The 19,635-nt window shown below is 36.0% G+C and overlaps 1 protein-coding gene across 1 annotated transcript; it reads right to left on the bottom strand.

Annotated features, from left to right (window-relative positions):
• Nucleotides 1-15,804: 15,804 nt before the first annotated feature.
• LOC141695657 (uncharacterized) lies at nt 15,805-18,009 on the bottom strand. Its single transcript, XM_074499887.1, has 5 exons — nt 17,907-18,009; nt 16,776-17,729; nt 16,391-16,604; nt 16,167-16,303; nt 15,805-16,094 (listed from the first exon to the last, which is right to left on the bottom strand). Exons 1-5 carry the CDS (start codon nt 18,007-18,009, stop codon nt 15,805-15,807), a joined length of 1,698 nt encoding a protein of 565 aa, XP_074355988.1.
• Nucleotides 18,010-19,635: the final 1,626 nt, after the last annotated feature.

Genomic DNA, 19,635 nt, shown 5'->3' with positions numbered 1-19,635 from the left:
AATGCAATTTAAAAAAATACATATCCGACAATTTTACATACATTATAATTAATTTACCAACAACTATATGACTAATCAAGGCCATACAATATTTTAAAATAGGACGCACAAAAAGAGACATACTTGTAGTTATAAGGCATAAAGTTCATCCGAAGAACTCCATCTTTCAGCCTTTGCACAACATATTCATTAAATTCATCATTCAGCTTGTATGTGGACGGATGAAGAAAAGCAAACATCGCTGACAAATCTCTACTCGGCGTATCCCGAAACACTGAATACAAATACCTAAAAAATAAAAAAATTTAAAAATTACATTTTCTGTAAATAGATCATTACTATATAAAATGAGACCAGATTCTAAAAAAGTATAAAAAGAAGCTTACGCCATGTATGTTGATATAGTAGACTGTCCAATCATTTTAAACTCTAGAAATTCAAGTATGTTCTCATGAAGTAAATATATAGTTCTTTCAATTCCAAAAATTTGAAAATCACATGGAACCGGTATCGAGTTTCCACTTTCCTTCGTCACTGTCGATGCAAATTTGTACAATAGCCTAAAGCAAGGAGGCACATTGTCCTTTGGCTTCACAGAATTAAATGCATTATGCATTCTTTGCACCTCACTCACATTCCGCGCATTTTTCTTTTTCTGTAAATAAATATTTAAGCATATAACCGGTATTATTCACTTTAGTGGAAATTTGTACAACCTCCTAAAAATAATGACACTTGGTTTGTAATTAAATTATATACCTCGGAACCAGTAGTGGAGGTGTATATGATCATGTCTTTGGGCCATGCCAAATGAGAACCGATGGCTTGCTGGACGGTTTCTATCTCACCAACCACAGGAACAGGCACCAAAGCATCGTCCTGGATGCTTCCGTCCACCCTAACATGAACAAATCCTGGTTCTAGAGGCACTCCATGAACCGATCCACTCATTCCATCTCCGTCATCAAAAACAACACCAAAAGCTACCTTGTTATCAATGCTCTCCACTGCCATTTCACATTTGTGAGGACCCTATAGTTTATAATTATAAATCAAAATAGACACTATCGGCTCAAGCAATTTAATAACATGCAACATTATCATAGAAATCAATCAAGTATACACTGTAATTGTATACCTTTTGTCTCGGTGGACCAGGAGGTGGAATAATAAAAATAAAATTTGCACCATCTTTATCCTCATCGGTCATCAATTCATCTTCCATCAAATCTTTTGCAACTTTCCTTCTGTTCTTTTGTTCTTGTTCTTGTTCTTTTACCCCAGGACAACTTGCTTTTTCAGACATTGGTGAATGTAGATTGCCCCCAGCAACCAAAGCTTTCAACTCAGCAATTTTCAACTCAAGATTATGAAACTGCTCTTTGGTAATGTGATTTCTTGTCTGTTTCGGTAAATCGAAGTACAATATTGGAGGTATGAAGTTTCCAACCCCAAGAACCCTTCTCGCATGCTCGGGAGTTTCCAATACAGTGGTGAGTACATCATTAGTTCCATCTGGCTTGAATTCACCATTTCTTTGCTTTTCGAGTAAGGAATCCTGTAAAAACCATGAGAATAATTAGGTATGATTGGAAAATTAAAGAAGCAAAAAATTATAATAAGTCTTACAATTTGTTGAATTTTTTCTCGCCAGTTCTGGGTCAAGAGTCCCATCTTCTGTCATACGGGCTTTTTTCCACATAATTGCCCTATCTGGCCTTTCTTCAGGCTCCAACCTCCCCGAACGTTTCTACAAAAAATTAAGATACATTCATAAAATTGAAAATGTGAATACTACAAGAAAAATGATAAGACTCTTACTTCTTCTTCTTCCAATCCGATGTATCCTTTTCTTGACACTCGGTGTGGATATTTCCGTTGTCCCACTCTTTTACTCTGTTTTTTATTCTCTTCCTGTATACAAAATAAATCTTGTTGATTACTATATTTTTACAATTAAATCTACTCCCAAAAAACCAAAAAAAAAATATGGTCCTAAATTTATATATATATATATAAAAGTAATGCATACCTCCCACTCTTTTGTGACTCTAGCTGCAACAAATCGTCTCCACGCTTTCTTCCCGACAAAAGCATATTGCTTTGGTGGCTTCTATAGCTTCTTCTTCTGCCCAACAAAAGGCATCACATGTTCCGCTGTCAATTTAGCCTTAAAATTTCTCCATTTTGCGCCTGCCGACTGTAGAATCCTCTTCCGACTTTCAGGAATCAGTTCAAACGTATCTTGAAGCATAAATTTAACAAGTTCAGACAGTGCAAATTTTTTTAAATAAAAACCATGAGATTAATGTCAATTGCGATTGTAAATGACATACCTCAAGATCATTCCATATTTTTTGTTTCAGTTCAGGGTCAACCTTTGGCCAAGTCAGAATGTCAATTGGCACCATTGTCCTTGCCAGCATACCTATGTAGGACTGCAGTTTGTGTCGTTCGTCTTCAACTGGAACTGCAACTCGATTGAACCGCAAATTCAATTTCTCTCCCCGCGCTTTCTTCATCACCACTTTGTGCATAGCACAAATGCCCCGTGTTGCTCCAGATATCCTGCTTTTGGTAGATTGTGTAGTACTTTCAGTGGGTTGTGGAGCTGTCTGCTGGGGAATAATGGTGTCCGCTGGAGCAACCGGGTCAGGATCTGGTACTGCTGGAACAATGGTGTACGGTGGAACAATGTGATTCTCATCCAATGATTCTTTAGACTGTTTTTTAGATTTTTTCCCTTTCTTTACCATCTTTCCTGCATTAACCAAAAGAAGTAGGAATAAGAGATAAAATTATCATTATACTAGGATTAGCATAATCATTCTAGCACAACACTTATCTAATGCAACATATATAATTAACTACACAATCGCCTTTTCAACGTATAACAACATACAGCAGAACACATAAAGCATTTACACATTTTTATCAGTTGCTTCTACAAATTCTAATACTTACACTCATATTAAAACTCCAAGTAATTATATCATAGATTTCTACAATAAAAAGTTGATAAATAAACTCCAAGTTTTTTCGATACCATCCATAATTCTAAAATACAACACTTAATTTTACATAAATCTGAGAAGCCTATTTTTAAACAAAACTGTAAATCAAGAGAATATGATTTTTAATCCATGGATCGCTTCTTCATCCAGATTCCTTCGCCATCCTTTCTTTTATTGCCAACATTAGACTCTTCGTCGTCATCAACACCAGAATCAACTATGGGGATGTTAGAGCAGAATGAAGGGTTTTCTAGAATTGTGTGTAATATCCGGGATATATCGTGTAATTATTTTGCTATTAAATAATTATTATGTGTGTTCAGTATCTATTCTGTGAGTTAATTGTTAAATGTTATCTGTACTTGGATATTCAAAAATAATATTAATTGAGTATTTTAAATTTTATATGTCCAAAATAAAAGATAGATAATTGTCATATCTTCCTAATTAATTTTATGTTGATTTATGGATTTATAAGGATCATATGAAATTTATAAAATCTTTTTCCGAGTATTTAAAATCTATTTTATAAAAACAAGAACCAATCGACGTCATCCGTTGTTACGTTTTTGGAACCCGAAACTCTTCCGAGAACTCCTTCCTAACCTAATTGTAATATTCCGAGCATATTCCATGTTTACACTTTTTCGATCCGGCGTACGGTTTGTTCTCGCGGGTCCCGGCGCAATATTTTCGATACAATATTCGTTTCGGTAAATCAATAAAACCCGTATTTTTGATAAACGGGAGCTTTTTATTAAACTATCCCAATTATCACTTCGTAGTACGTGTAACCAGGCGCTGAGATCAAGACCGCAATACAAATTGTACTGATTTGGATAATTATCCCGAAAACTGATACCGTTTGGATCAGTTTTTATAAATAAACGTACCGTTTTATATCCGGAATGATCTAACGGGATACTAATTTTCCGTAATTATAAATAGCCTTTTTCCGTATTTTATTTCGTATCAAAATCATTTGCAGATAGTTAATTCTATAATTTTCAGAGAAAAACCCTAATTACAAAAACTGTTCTAAGAATCAAACAGCAAAACGAAGGCGTTACCTATCTCTGTTTTCAAAGCTTGAGTAACCAAAACGAAGGATTTGAAGTGTTCTATCAGATTCTGAGCTTTGTTTCACTGTAGAATCAAAGGTTTATTTTCTGGAAATTTATTTATTTTCGAATTATATTTATTAAAAATATGAATTTTTGTTCGGATGATTGTTTGTATGATTTGATGAATGCATGTTGTAGAGCTTGTTTTCCTGATGATTTTGATATATTATACGTCTGATTTGGAGTTCAATAACATGTTCAAATTTGAGTTTGATTTTCGAATTTTAAAATTAGGGTTTATAACCCGTATGAATGTTCTTAATTGAAATTTGGGGGTTTCTTATTCTGAAATAGTTTGATGTTGTGGTATAGTGTATTGTATTCTCTGTGAAATTTGCAATCTAGTCGTACAAGTTTCATGAATCAACGAGGTCTGTAGAGAAGGGAGTTGTGTTTTGAAGTTTACGTCGAACCCGCCGGAAACCGGCGAGTTTCTTGATCAAATTCCGGCCAAGTCTGGGGTTATTGATGAATTTTGATTGCAGATATAGGTTCCTGGTGTTGTGTAGTTTAATTCTGGAGGTGATGGTGGTGGGAGGATGCCGAAGGTGAATTCTCCGGCCACCCCCGACTTTTCCGGCGACTGGAACTGCAAAATTATAGTTTGGTCCCTGTACTTTTGAAAACGATGAAGTTTGGTCCCCCAGGTTTCCAGACTTTGCAAAAATTGGATTCCTGTTTTAAAAATGTTTAAAAATCATATTTCCTATTTATTTTTATTATAAAAATTCGTTTTTAATTTCTGAAAATTCTAAAAAAAGAGTATTTTAATTCCGAAAATTATTTTTAATTCAGAAATAAATCTGAATTAATTAGTTAATTAATTTCAGTTAATTTTTAATCGATTAATTGGTCAATTAATTTAGAAATTAATTGATTAATTGATTTAATTAATTATTAATTGATTTTAATTAATTATTTAATTAGATATAATTACTTAAAAATGATTTAAAAATTCCGAAAAATAGTTTCGAGCTTTAAAATATTATTCTAATTATTTCCAAGGCTCGATAATTAGTATAAAATTGTTTCGGAGCCAGAATTGGCCAACCGAACCCTGTTTATTAACCCGAAATTGATCCAACGACCCGTTTTAATTCCGAAAAATATTTTAAAAATCATTTTAAATACCTGAAAGCCTATTTATGACCCGAGACTTCTTTATAAATAATATATCATTGAGTAAGTGATGTATTATGTGCTATATGTGACTTGTTGATTAACTATTAGTCTATATATTCAGTGTTTACTTGAATATTACATAACTTTCAATCCGTTAATCGGATTTGGGTAAAACGAAGGGTAGATAGAAGTATGTATTGAATAGAACTCTATGAGTCGATTATTGATAGATGTTTATGATATGTGAGTAGAAGAGGCAAGGCATAGGAAAGGAAAATAGGTAGTTGAGGAGTAAGACGATTGTGATTGGAAGCGAGAGCAGAATAGTAAGCTAGTACTAGGAAAGTGTTCTGAACTTTCTCGAGATATTGTGGTACTTGATAATCCTGTGATATTGCAAGTGCTTTGAAGCACAGAAACCTAAACCCTGATTCCAGTTATTGATCTTGAGCTGTAACCTGATTCTTTCTAGACCATTGATTGTTGTATACCCAAACACGAACCACGAATCTACGATACTACTCCACAAATACATACAAACTAAATACCAAACGCTGAACTGAATTACTTATATACTCAATCCATGATATCTTAAATTAAAAGTATAATATCCAATTCTAAATCATAATCCATTGTTCACTTGATATCATAATCATGTTCTATTGATGATCATTATTCTCAGTTTTGTCATTGTAACTTGCTGAGCTAGTTAGCTCATTTGTGCGATGTTGGTTATATTCTTTCCAGCTAAAAAGGAACCAGTTGGTAACAAGGATCCCCAGTCCAGCGCGAGAGCTAGGGGTTCAGGTTGAAAAAGCTGAGCTAGTAGGCTTCTTTTGGAATAATTTAAGTCTGTAAAAGTTTGTAATAAAGTTTAATACTCAGTTTGAGTTTGAATGATTGGGATTTGAACGGTATGTAATATAAGTAGATGTGTGGCTTGTGTGTATACTTTAGCCTGTTGCGATCCGTGGTAGTTGGTAAATAGGGTCACTGCATATTATTGTTATCTTTATTATTGTTATAAGCAAGTTATTAATAAGGTATGTGTATATGTGTGTGGACCCCAAACTTCTGACCCGGGTGTGGAGGGCGCCACAGGTTTGGTTTCAGAGCCACAGGATTATAAGTCACTGACACAAGCCTAGGTTGACGGGAATAGGTAGAGGGTTAGGATTAGAAGTAAGGAATAGAAAGATAGAACGTCGAGAGGTTGAGTGCTTCGGTATATTAGGTATTAGTGTAATTCGCGTTACGGGTTAAGATTCTGATATTGCGATATGATTTTAGATAGCAGCGATGACCGACTCTTATATTCCCGTATCAGCTGATCACTCAGAGCATTCAGTTGGAGTGCCATCTTCGGATCCACGTCCTGTTATTCCACCAGTGTTGGCTATACTACCTCCACCTGTGTTGCAGCCCGTACCACTACAGGCTATTCCACCTCCAGGCATGAGGCCACCTGTCAGAGGACCCCCACCTGCTGATTCTGGCTTTACTAGTCATTCAGTCACAGGAGTACCTTTCCAGTTCTCTTCCTATCCTGTCCCATATCATCAGTTTGAGGCTTGCCTTATGGAGCAGCAATTCCTACAGGGTCAGATCCAGGAGTTATTGCATATCATGCGTACCAGAGAGATGGGGAGTGGTGAGAGGCGACTTAGGGAGAGGCTCCAGGCGTTTCGTAGAGCAGCTGCTGTGAGGATTGCTAAGGCTACACAGGAGGACATCACTCCTGATTTCTTAGTGGAGTGGGCTAAGTGGGTTCTAGAGGAGCTTGAGGAGATTGGAGGTCCAGATTTGCCATGAGTCAGAGATTTAGAGATGGAGATGCTGAGCAGTGTTGTTATGGTTATGTAGTATGTACAGTAGTGTGTAGTGTGTATCAGTAGACTTTTGAGTTGTCTTTATAGACCAGCTATGATGACTAGTGAGTAGGTTGTTGTACCCTTTTGCTTTTACTTCCGAAGCGTCTTTATGCTTGTACTACCTAAAACTTTTGATCTATATATATCAGTACCTTTTTCCTTTCCAGCACTGTCATTTATTTTATTGCACCTGTTTTACCTTACCTTATCTATTGCACCAGTTATACCCCTGTGATACCATGTACCCTGTTTTCCATGACTGTTTATATTCTGTAAAGAAGCATGCAATTTACTTAGTTACAACTGTTTTCAAAAAGAGATACCTCTGTTTTACAAAACTTTTCTTTTATACAAAGATTTGATTCAAAAGCTGAATAAGTTGTTTGATTCTTTACTAAAAATGCCTCCCAGAAGAAATACCCGCACCAACACCCAGAATGAAGGAACCAATAACAATAACAACCAAGATGATACAAACCCAAATGTGAACCCAGGTCCCATAGACCCAGCAATAGCCCAGATTCTTCAAATCTTGGCCCAATAAACAGTTCACCTGGCATAACAACAACAAAGGCAGACCAACCCTCAGGTAACTTTCAAAACTTTTCAGGCAGTAAACCCACCAGAATTCAAGGGTTCCTTAGAGCCAATTGAAGCAAATGTGTGGTTAAAGGAAATAGAGAAGGCATTTGCCTTAGTGAAAGTAAAGGAGGAACAGAAGGTTGAGTTTGCAAGTTACTATCTGAAGAATGAAGCCACCTATCGGTGGGAGATGGTGAAGACATTGGAAGGTACAGATGTTATTACTTGGGAAAGGTTTAAGGAATTGTTTTTAAAAAAGTATTTTCCTCAGTTTGTTCAGGATCAAATGGAGCTGAAGTTTTTAGAATTAAAGCAAGGGAACATGTCGGTAACAGATTATGAGGGTAAATTTGAGGAATTGTCAAGGTATGTATCATCGTATGTGAATACTGACAGGAAGAAGGCTAAAAGATTCCAGCAAGGTTTAAAACCTTGGATCAGAGGGAAGGTAGCCATTTTTGAATTGGATACCTATGCAGGAGTAGTACAAAAGGCTATGATTGCAGAGACAGAGAGTGAGATGTTCCAGAAGAAGAAAGAAAGCAAGAAAAGGAAGGTTGAGGGAAGTGAAGGTCAGTCACAACCATGGAAGTTTCCAAATTTTAAGAAGGGCAAGTTTCAGCCATGGAAAAATTTTAATTTCAGAAAATAGAATGCAGGAGACGGAGGCCAGAGCAACCGTCCAGTTAATACAAATCAGCCAAATCAGTTGAGACTAACTTTTCCAGATTGTCAAGTATGTGGAAAGAAGCATGGAGGAGTTTGTAATAATTTGAATGTGGTATGTTTTAAATGCAACCAGAAAGGGCACTATTCGAGGGAGTGCCGAAATTAGCCAGCAAGAGAACCAGCAAGTAAGGATCAGCCTATCCGGAATCCAGCAGTAAAGGTTCCAGCCATTGGATTTACGTGCTTTAAATGTGGAAAGCCAGGACATATGGCCAGGGATTGCAAGACATCAGCCCCAGTCAGTAATGCATTAAGGATTATGGGATCTACCCCAGCAGTGAATGAGACTCCAAGGGCTAGAGTTTTTGACATGTCGATGAAGGATGCGATCCAAGATACGGACGTCGTGGCAGGTACGCTTAATGTGAATTCTTTATGTGCCAAAGTGTTAATAGATTCGGGAGCAACTCGATCGTTTGTTTCACAAGATTTTGTTAGTAAGTTAAATTGTCCAGTTGAGTATTTAAATGAAATAATGACTGTGGAATTAGCAAATCAAGAATGTGTAATTGTGAATCAAGTTTGTGGGAATTGTGAGATTGAGATTTCTGGTAGTAAGTTTTGTGTAGATTTGATACCATTTAAGTTGGGAGAATTTGACGTTATATTAGGGATGGATTGGTTATCTAAGCACGATGCCCAGATAGATTGTCGAAATAAGAAGGTAATGGTGAAGACGCCTGACAAAAGGATAATAACGTTCAAGGGTCAAAAACAAGTAAAGAAGTTTTTAACGATGATTCAAGCCAAGAAGTTACTACGACAAGGATGTGAGCATTTCATGGCATATGTGATTGACAGAAGTCAAGAACCAATAAAACTTGAAGATATTCCAGTTGTGAATGAATTTCCAGACGTATTTCCCGACGAGTTACCAGGACTTCCTCTAGATAGAGAAATTGAATTTGCGATCGACTTAGCACCTGGAACAGAACCAGTATCCAAGGCCCCGTACAGAATGGCGCCTGTTGAGATGAAAGAGCTAGCGAAGCAATTGTAAGAGCTGTTAGAGAAAGGAGTAATCAGACCCAGTGTATCCCCGTGGGGAGCCCTGGTATTATATGTCAAGAAGAAATATGGAAGCATGAGACTGTGTATTGACTATAGGGAGCTCAACAAGTTGACAATCAAGAACAAGTATCCGTTACCCAGAATTGACGATCTGTTCGACCAGTTGAAGGGAGCCAAGTATTTCTCCAAAATTGATTTAAGATCAGGATATCATCAACTAAAGATCAGGCCAGAAGATATACCAAAGACAGCTTTCAGAACAAGGTATGGACATTACGAGTTTTTAGTGATGTCTTTTGGATTGACCAATGCCCCGACAACGTTTATGGACCTGATGAACAGAATTTTCAAGGAGTATTTGGATAAGTTTGTTATTGTGTTTATAAATGATATTTTAATCTATTCAAAGACGGAAGAGGATCATGCGGAACATGTGAGAACGACTTTGGAGATTTTAAGGAAAATGAAGTTATATGCTAAATTCTTGAAGTGTGAGTTTTGGCTACAGGAAGTTCAGTTCTTAGGGCACATAGTTAGTAATAAAGGGATCAAAGTGGACCCGACAAAGATCGAGGCAATTACGAATTGGGAGAGACCGAAAACACCCACCGAGGTAAGAAGTTTCTTAGGATTGGCGGGATATTATCGTCGATTTGTTCAAAATTTCTCGAGGATTGGCACACCATTAACAAAGCTTACACGAAAGAATGAGAAGTTTATATGGAACGACAAATGCGAGGAAAGTTTTCAGGAGTTGAAGCGACGATTGATCATGACACCTATTTTGTCACTTCCAGATGATCAAGGAATTTCGTAATTTATAGTGATGCTTCTCACAAAGGATTAGGATGTGTTCTAATGCAGCACGAAAAGGTGATTGCGTATGCGTCAAGGCAATTGAAACCACACGAACAGAAGTATCCTACTCATGATTTGGAGCTAGCAGCCATAGTTTTCGCTTTGAAGATTTGGAGACATTATTTGTATGGAGAAAAGTGCGAGATTTTCACGGATCACAAAAGCTAAAAGTACATATTCACACAGAAGGAACTTAATATGAGACAAAGGAGATGGTTAGAGTTGATCAAAGACTATGATTGCTCGATTAATTATCATCCCGGTAAAGCGAACGTGGTAGCAGACGCATTGAATTGGAAGGAAAGGTTGAATGTGTTATCAGTACCTGAAGACATATATAAGGAATTTCAGAAATTGGAATTGTAGATTAAAGTTTGCAAGCGTGAGGAAGCGAAAGTATACAGTATGACTTTCCAACCAGAATTATTTGAGAAAATAAAGAAATGTCAGGAAGATGTAATGGATCAAGATATAAATCGTTTGGTAGGTGAAGAGTTATGCACGCAAAAGGATGATCAAGGTATTCTGAGGTTTTCATCTAGAATTTGGATTCCACCAGTGACGGAGCTGAAAAATGAAATTTTACAGGAGGCACATAATTCAAGGTATTCCATCCATCCAGGGAGTACCAAAATGTACAGAGATTTAAAGAAGAATTATTGGTGGCCAGACATGAAGAGGGAAATCGCGGAATGGATTAGCAAATGTTATACCTTTCAGAGAGTAAAGCTATGCATCAGAGACCAAGTGGATTGTTACAGTCATTGGAGATTCCAGAGTGGAAATGGGAACATATTGCCATGGATTTCATAGTTGGATTACCAAGGACAAGGGCTAATCATGATGCCATTTGGGTTATAGTGGATAGACATACCAAGTCAGCTCATTTTCTGCCTATAAATGAAATATTTTTGCTCGACAAGTTGGTCCATATGTACCTAAAGGAAATTGTAGTTCGTCATGGAGTTCCTGTGTCTATTGTATCTGATCGAGATCCAAGGTTTAATTCAAGATTTTGGAAGAGTTTTCAAGAATGTTTGGGAACAAGACTGAATATGAGTACGGCCTATCACCCCCAGACGGATGGCCAAAGTGAAAGAACGATCTAGACAATCGAGGACATGTTACTTGTTTGTGCTATTGATTTTAAAGGAAGTTGGGACGAACATTTACCTCTGGTAGAGTTTGCTTACAACAACAGTTATCATACCAGCATTGGGATGCCACCCTATGAAGCCCTTTATGGACGCAAATGTAGATCTCCAATATATTGGGACGAAGTAGGAGAACGCAAGATACTTGGACCTGAACTGGTACAACAGACAAAGGAAATTGTTGAAATTATCCAGAAGAGATTGATAGCCGCACAAGATCGTCAGAGGAAATATGCAGATCAGTCAAGGAAAGACATGGAATTTGAAGAAGGAAGCTTGGTATTACTGAAAGTATCACCATGGAAAGGACTAACGAGGTTTGGAAAGAAAGGAAAGCTAAGTCCAAGATATGTCGGACCTTTTGAGATTTTAAAGCGCGTTGACAAAGTAGCTTATGAGTTGGCGTTACCCCCGCACATGGAGCACATTCACAATGTTTTTCACGTATCGATGCTCAAGAAATATAATCCAGACTCCAGGCATGTAATAGAATATGAGCTAATAGAGCTTCAGGCAGATTTGTCATATGTAGAGAGTCCGATAGAGATTCTAGAGGAGAGAGAGAAAGTATTGAGAAATAAAGTGGTAAAGTTAGTAAGAATATTGTGGAGAAACCCAAAGGTTGAAGAGTCAACCTGGGAGTTAGAAAGTGATATGAGAGAAAAGTACCCTCATTTGTTTTCTTAGGAGATTCTGAGGACAGAATCCTTTTAAGGGGGGAAGGATGTAATATCCGGGATATATCGTGTAATTATTTTTCTATTAAATAATTATTATGTGTGTTCAGTATCTATTCTGTGAGTTAATTGTTAAATGTTATCTGTACTTGGATATTCAAAAATAATATTAATTGAGTATTTTAATTTTTATATGTCCAAAAAAAAACATAGATAATTGTCATATCTTCCTAATTAATTTTATGTTGATTTATGGATTTATAAGGATCATATGAAATTTATAAAATCTTTTTCCGAGTATTTAAAATCTATTTTATAAAAACGGGAACCAATCGACGTCATCCGTTGTTACGTTTTTGGAACCCGAAACTCTTCCGAGAACTCCTTCCTAACCTAATTGTAATATTCCGAGCATATTCCATGTTTCAACTTTTTCGATCCGGCGTACGGTTTGTTCTGCGCGGGTCCCGGCGTAACATTTTCGATACAATATTCGTTTCGATAAATCAATAAAACCCGTATTTTCGATAAACGGGAGCTTTTTATTAAACTATCCCAATTATCACTTCGTAGTACGTGTAACCAGGCGCTGAGACCAAGACCGCAGTACAAATTGTACTGATTTGGATAATTATCCCGAAAACCGATACCGTTTGGATCAGTTTTTATAAATAAACGTACCGTTTTATATCCGGAATGATCCAACGGGATACTAATTTTCCGTAATTATAAATAGCCTTTTTCCGTATTTTATTTCGTATCAAAATCATTTGCAGATAGTTAATTCTATAATTTTTAGAGAAAAACCCAAATTAGAAAAACTGTTCTAAGAATCGAACAGCAAAATGAAGGCGTTACCAATCTCTGTTTTCAAAGCTTGAGTAACCAAAACGAAGGATTTGAAGTGTTCTATCAGATTCTGAGCTTTGTTTCACTGCAAAATCAAAGGTTTATTTTCTGGAAATTTATTTATTTTCGAATTAAATTTATTAAAAATATGAATTTTTGTTCGGATGATTGTTTGTTTGATTTGATGACTGCATGTTGTAGAGCTTGTTTTCCTGATGATTTTGATATATTATACGTCTGATTTGGAGTTCAATAACATGTTCAAATTTGAGTTTGATTTTCGAATTTTAAAATTAGGGTTTATAACTCGTATGAATGTTCTTAATTGAAATTTGGGGGTTTCTTATTCTGAAATAGATTGATGTTGTGGTATAGTGTATTGTATTCTCTGTGAAATTTGCAATCTAGTCGTACAAATTTCATGAATCAACGAGGTCTGTAGAGAAGGGAGTTGTGTTTTGAAGTTTACGTCGAACCCGCCGGAAACCGGCGAGTTTCTTGATCAAATTCTGGCCAAGTCTGGGGTTATTGATGAATTTTGATTGCAGATATAGGTTCCTGGTGTTGTGTAGTTTAATTATGGAGGTGATGGTGGTGGGAGGATGCCGGAGGTGAATTCTCCGGCCACCCCCGACTTTTCCGGCGACTGGAACTGCAAAATTGCAGTTTGGTCCCTGTACTTTTGAAAACGATGAAGTTTGGTCCCCCAGGTTTCCAGACTTTGCAAAAATTGGATTCCTGTTTTAAAAATGTTTAAAAATCATATTTCCTATTTATTTTTATTATAAAAATTCGTTTTTAATTTCTGAAAATTCTAAAAAATTAGTATTTTAATTCCGAAAATTATTTTTAATTCAGAAATAAATCTGAATTAATTAGTTAATTAATTTTAGTTAATTTTTAATTGATTAATTGGTCAATTAATTTGGAAATTAATTGATTAATTGATTTAATTAATTATTAATTGATTTTAGTTAATTATTTAATTAGATATAATTATTTAAAAATGATTTAAAAATTCTGAAAAATAGTTTCGAGCTTTAAAATATTATTCTAAATTATTTCCAAGGCTCGATAATTAGTATAAAATTTTTTCGGAGCCAGAATTGGCCAACTTCCCTTCCAAAGAACAGGGGATCCTTGATGCTTCTGAACCCTGTTTATTAACCCGAAATTGATCCAACGACCCGTTTTAATTCCGATAAATGTTTTAAAAATCATTTTAAATACCCGAAAGCCTATTTATGACCCGAGACTTCTTTATAAATATTATATCATTGAGTAAGTGATGTATTATGTGCTATATGTGATTGTTGATTAACTATCAGTCTATGCATTCGGTGTTTACTTGACTATTACATAACTTTCAATCCGTTAATCGGATTTGGGTAAAACGAAGGGTAGATAGAAGTATGTGTTGAATAGAACTCTATGAGTCGATTATTGATAGATGTTTATGATATGTGAGCAGAAGAGACAAGGCGTAGGAAAGGAAAACAGGTAGTTGAGGAGTAAGACGATTGTGATTGGAAGCGAGAGCAGAATAGTAAGCTAGTACCAGGCAAGTGTTCTGAACTTTCTCGAGATATTGTGGTACTTGATAATCCTGTGATATTGCAAGTGCTTTGAAGCACAGAAACCTAAACCCTGATTTCAGTTATTGATCTTGAGATGTAACCTGATTCTTTCTAGACCATTGATTGTTGTATACCCAAACACGAACCACGAATCTACGATACTACTCCATAAATACATACAAACTAAATACCAAACGCTGAACTGAATTACTTATATACTCAATCCATGATATCTTATGCTTTGAAAGACCAAATCCTTGAAACCCTGAAACATTGATTCCTTTGTTATCCAATTCTTTCATTACCCAACATCCATGCTTTGAAATTACCTTATTGATCCTTACAATGATTGAAACCCTTTCATTGTTAAACACTCATTGTTGTTAATGATTCTGGTTATTATTTATTATTTCTTATTCAGTTATTATGTTAGAATTGGATTGTTTTTATAAAATTGTGGACCAGATTCGTGGTCAGACCATATAATGGTCAAGTTAGGCCAATGTGTGCCTTGGATCCAGTAGTTAGAACAATGTTGTGTGCCTTGCTCGGGGTTAGTGCGTGACTGATCAGCAGCCTAACCTTGGTTTTTAAATTAAAAGTATAATATCCAATTCTAAATCATAATCCATTGTTCACTTGATATCATAATCATGTTCTATTGATGATCATTATTCTCAGTTTTGTCATTGTAACTTGCTGAGCTAGTTAGCTCATTTGTGCGATGTTGTTTATATTCTTTCCAGCTAAAAAGGAACCAGTTGGTAACAAGGATCCCCAGTCCAGCGCGAGAGCTAGGGGTTCAGGTTGAAAAAGCTGAGCTAGTAGGCTTCTTTTGGAATAATTTAAGTCTGTAAAAGTTTGTAATAAAGTTTAATACTCAGTTTGAGTTTGAATGATTGGGATTTGAACGGTATGTAATATAAGTAGATGTGTGGCTTGTGTGCATACTTTAGCCTGTTGCGATCCGTGGTAGTTGGTAAATAGGGTCATTGCATATTATTGTTATCTTCATTATTGTTATAAGCAGGTTATAAATAAGGTATGTGTATGTGTGTGTGGACCCCAAACTTCTGACCCGGGTTTGGAGGGCGCCACCTTGTGTCTCCAAGATCATCATCATTGTATATCTCGTGATAGTCTCTGGCCGTTGAGGTCAATACGACTGACCAGTTGGAATCAACGGGATCTTCGACATAGAAAACTTGTTTCACTTGATCAACGAACACATATTTGTCATTTATTGTGGCCTTGTCGACTAAGGTCCACAAGTGTGAAGCCAAGTTCATCAGCCTTGACGCCTCTGTCACCGTCTGCCCATTTGCACAAGAACAACAGGGCTTTAAATGAGTGGTAATCCAATTCCCATATTTCTTCAATCCTCCCGTAAAATGTCATATCACTCTCTACGGGATTTAAATCCTTAGCACTAGAAACTTGGAAAGTCTTAGAAACTAACGAGACTCCACTATTTTGAACAACCCTAGCATCGTCTCGCTCCTTTGTGAAGTATCGGATCCCGTCAACTAGATAGCCATCAAAAGTCAAAACAGTAAACGATGGTTATCCTGCTAGCCACCTTATCATTTCAGAAACACCTTCGACTTTCTCGTTCAATTCAGTCATAACTTTGTTCTCAAACCAATCAGCAAATAGCCTATTATGCTCCCCAATCATCCACTGAATAGTCATTTTTTTTCCTTCATAAATTTTTTCAAGCAACTCCTTATGCATCCTTAGAAAATACATAAATTTTTTGGTTACAAACTAAAATAATGCTTATACAAAATTAATCAAGAAAAGAAAAAGAAAAGTGACTTACTTAATATATGGAAACACTTCACTGTTGTTTAAGAGGACGTGTAAATGCGCCTCATCTCGTTCTTTCTCTTCAACAGATTTAATAGTTGCAGCCGATAATGGACCATAAAGTTTGCCTTGGTCCTTCGGAAGACTGGCAGTTGTGAAACTATTTCTAGAAAACTCAGCGCAAAATTCTACAGATTCTTCTTTGAAGTATGCTTCGGCTATACAACCTTCTGGAAAATAACGATTTCACACGTAACTTTTCAACACTTTATTAAAACGCTCAAATGGATACATTCATCTATAGAAAACTGGTCCACATAAACGCAATTCCCTGACAGGTGTACTATTAGATGTATCATTATATCAAAAAAGAAGGCGGAAATATTTTTTGAGCTCACATAAGGTTAATACCACATCGTCTTGCAATTTATCAAGTTTTGATACGTCAACAATTTTGTTGCATAAAGTGTTAAAAAAGAAGCAGAGTCTTATTATGCTAACTCTAACATTCTTCGGAAGTACAGAACGAATTGCGACCGGGAGTAATTGTTGAAGGAGTACATGGAAGTCGTGAGACTTCATCCCAAATATCTTTAAATCCGCCATGGATACACAATTTCTGATGTTTGAGGAATGCCCATATGGAAACTTTATTGATGAGAGTGATTTCAACACTTTTCTTTTTTCAGGTTTTATTAGAGTAAAACTGGAAGGAGGCAGATAAGTTCTTTTTTCTCCTACTTCTGGAGCTAAATCAGTTCTAACCCCCATTTCCATCATATCTAGCCGATATGCCTCACTATCTTTGGAATTGTGTTTTAAATTCAGTAACGTCCCAACTAGACTATCACACACATTTTTCTCAATATGCATAATATCGAGGCAGTGATGAACATGATGAAATTTCCAGTATTCCAACTCAAAAAATACCGACTTCTTCTTCCAAGCACAGTCCACCTTCTTCGACTTCTTTACTTCCTTTCCATAAGAAAATTTAATATTTTCTTGTTGTGCCAACACCTCTTGTCCGGAAAGGGGTTGCTTTGGCTGTCCAAACTCTTGTTGACCATTAAAGGCTGCCTTCTTCTTCCTGTATGGATGATGCCTAGGAAAATACCGACGATGACCTTGGTAACATATTTTCCTACTATAAGGTAAATAGTTTGCAACAGTATCATTACCACACAATGGACAACCCAAATAACCCTTGTTGACACATCCAGACAAATTACCATATACCGGGAAATCGTTAATCGTCCATAACAAAGTCGCCCTTAAAGTGAAAAAGGTTTTTGTGAAGGCATCGTATACATTCGGTTCACCTTCTTCCCAAAGATTTTTCAAATCATCAACTAACGGTTATAAGAACACATCAAAGTTGTTACCTGGTTCATGTGGACCGGAGACCAATATAGTTAACATAATAAATTTCCTCTTCATACATAACCACGGAGGAAGATTATATGTTACCAATACTACCGACCAACAAGATTACCGATTGGTCAGCCCATTGTTATGTGGCTTAATACCATCAGCCGACAAAGCTAGTCGAAGATTTCTTGGCTCACTTCCGAAGGCAGGCCACCTATAATCAATATTCCGCCAAGAAGGAGAGTCGGTAGGGTGGCGCATCTGGCCATCATGAATTATTTGGTTGGAATGCCATGTCAATAACTCAGCTCTCGAAGAAGATTTAAACATCCGTTTAAATCTCGGGATGATCGGAAAATACCACATAACTTTTACCGGGATTTTATACCTTTCTCTTGAAAGTGTTTGTCCTAAATCCAATCATGTATGATGAGTTAGGAAGAACTTTCTTGTATTCCTATTTGATTTCATTGAAATTAATAAAAGACTTGTTATGTTTTTATTATGGGCTTTATCTATTTAAAGTGTTTTAAATAAGATGTTCCATAGTTTAGAGTAAAGCTTCTAGAATTGTATTGAGATTATAATAGTGAGATCTAAAAGATGATAACTCTAGACTTAAACAGTTCCTGATCATAGGATAACTAATCGGATGTTAGTGGATCCGCAAAGATTGGTACATACTATGCTTGCTCCCTTCAGGAGGATGTCTGTTCTCATAGGCATTTGTGTGGTGACACTATAGCTAGTATGTAGGTGCTTATTAGGGAATAAGTTCACTAAACATGACTCGATAAGTTGAACAACTAATGGAGATTACTCACGTGTCAATAGTGGTTCACTGAGTGATAGTTGTACAAGTGTCCTTAGACTTGAGATCGTTAAAGTTATCTTGTATATAATGAACTGTGCTTTGGTTTAGTCCTTTGTCTCAAGGACATCCATTAGGTCTATTCTGGGCATAGGGATTTGTGTACAGAGATAGTTAATGTCAATAGAGGATCTACCCCTTCCAGTATAGGAAGATAATATTCTATGTTATTCTTAGTATGCGAGTTCTGGAATCTCTGGCCAGAGTGTATGAAATTAGAAAGGAGTTTCTAATTTGCATTAATATGAACTTTGCATTATGAATAAGGAATTATATGATTAAATTTGATAGGCCTGACACGAGATCCATGCCTTGTATTTAATCGGGATATTGTAAGGGTAGAAGGAATTCATTGTACGGTAACTAGTCACTGACAGGTTCTTGGTATTCTAAGCAGTGAATTCATATTATCCGGATAGTCGCGATATGTTGAGAAGCATCACTCACGATGTAGAATAAATATAATTAATCAGTCAATTATATTTAGTGAATTTTAGTATTCATATAAATAATTAATAAAAGTTTTTATTATTTATTTCTACTACCGGAATAATATTGAACCTACAGGGTCACACCATAAAAGAATATTTTCTTTGATGAAATAATGAGAGAGAGAATTATTTTCTAAATAGTTTAGAAAAAGAAATAATGATTAAAATAGTTTTAATTATTATTAAAGCATTTTATAAAGATAAAATGTGGGCGTTAATATATATATATAAAGATATATTTTATAACCCTAGGAGAGCCCTATAAATAGAATGAGATGGCTCATTCTATTTACACAATTTTGGTTTTGTAAAAACCCTAGCCTCCATCTTCTTCCTCTATCTCTCTCTCTCCCAAAAACTCCATTTTATAAAAGCTCGGTTTTATAAAAAGGTTCATCGAAGATGATCGTTCTTGGTGGATACAAGTAGAGTGCTTCACACACTGAGGAGCAACTGCTAGCACTCCATTTTTATAAAGCTTCGATTCACAAGGTATGGTTACGATTCTTCAGTTTTTCCCTTTTA

This window comes from Apium graveolens, chromosome 11 (genome assembly GCF_009905375.1).
Source record: "Apium graveolens cultivar Ventura chromosome 11, ASM990537v1, whole genome shotgun sequence".
In the NCBI taxonomy this organism is placed as follows: domain Eukaryota; kingdom Viridiplantae; phylum Streptophyta; class Magnoliopsida; order Apiales; family Apiaceae; genus Apium; species Apium graveolens.
Note: the sequence above shows the minus strand (reverse complement) of the source record. Positions and strands in the feature narration are given on the sequence as shown.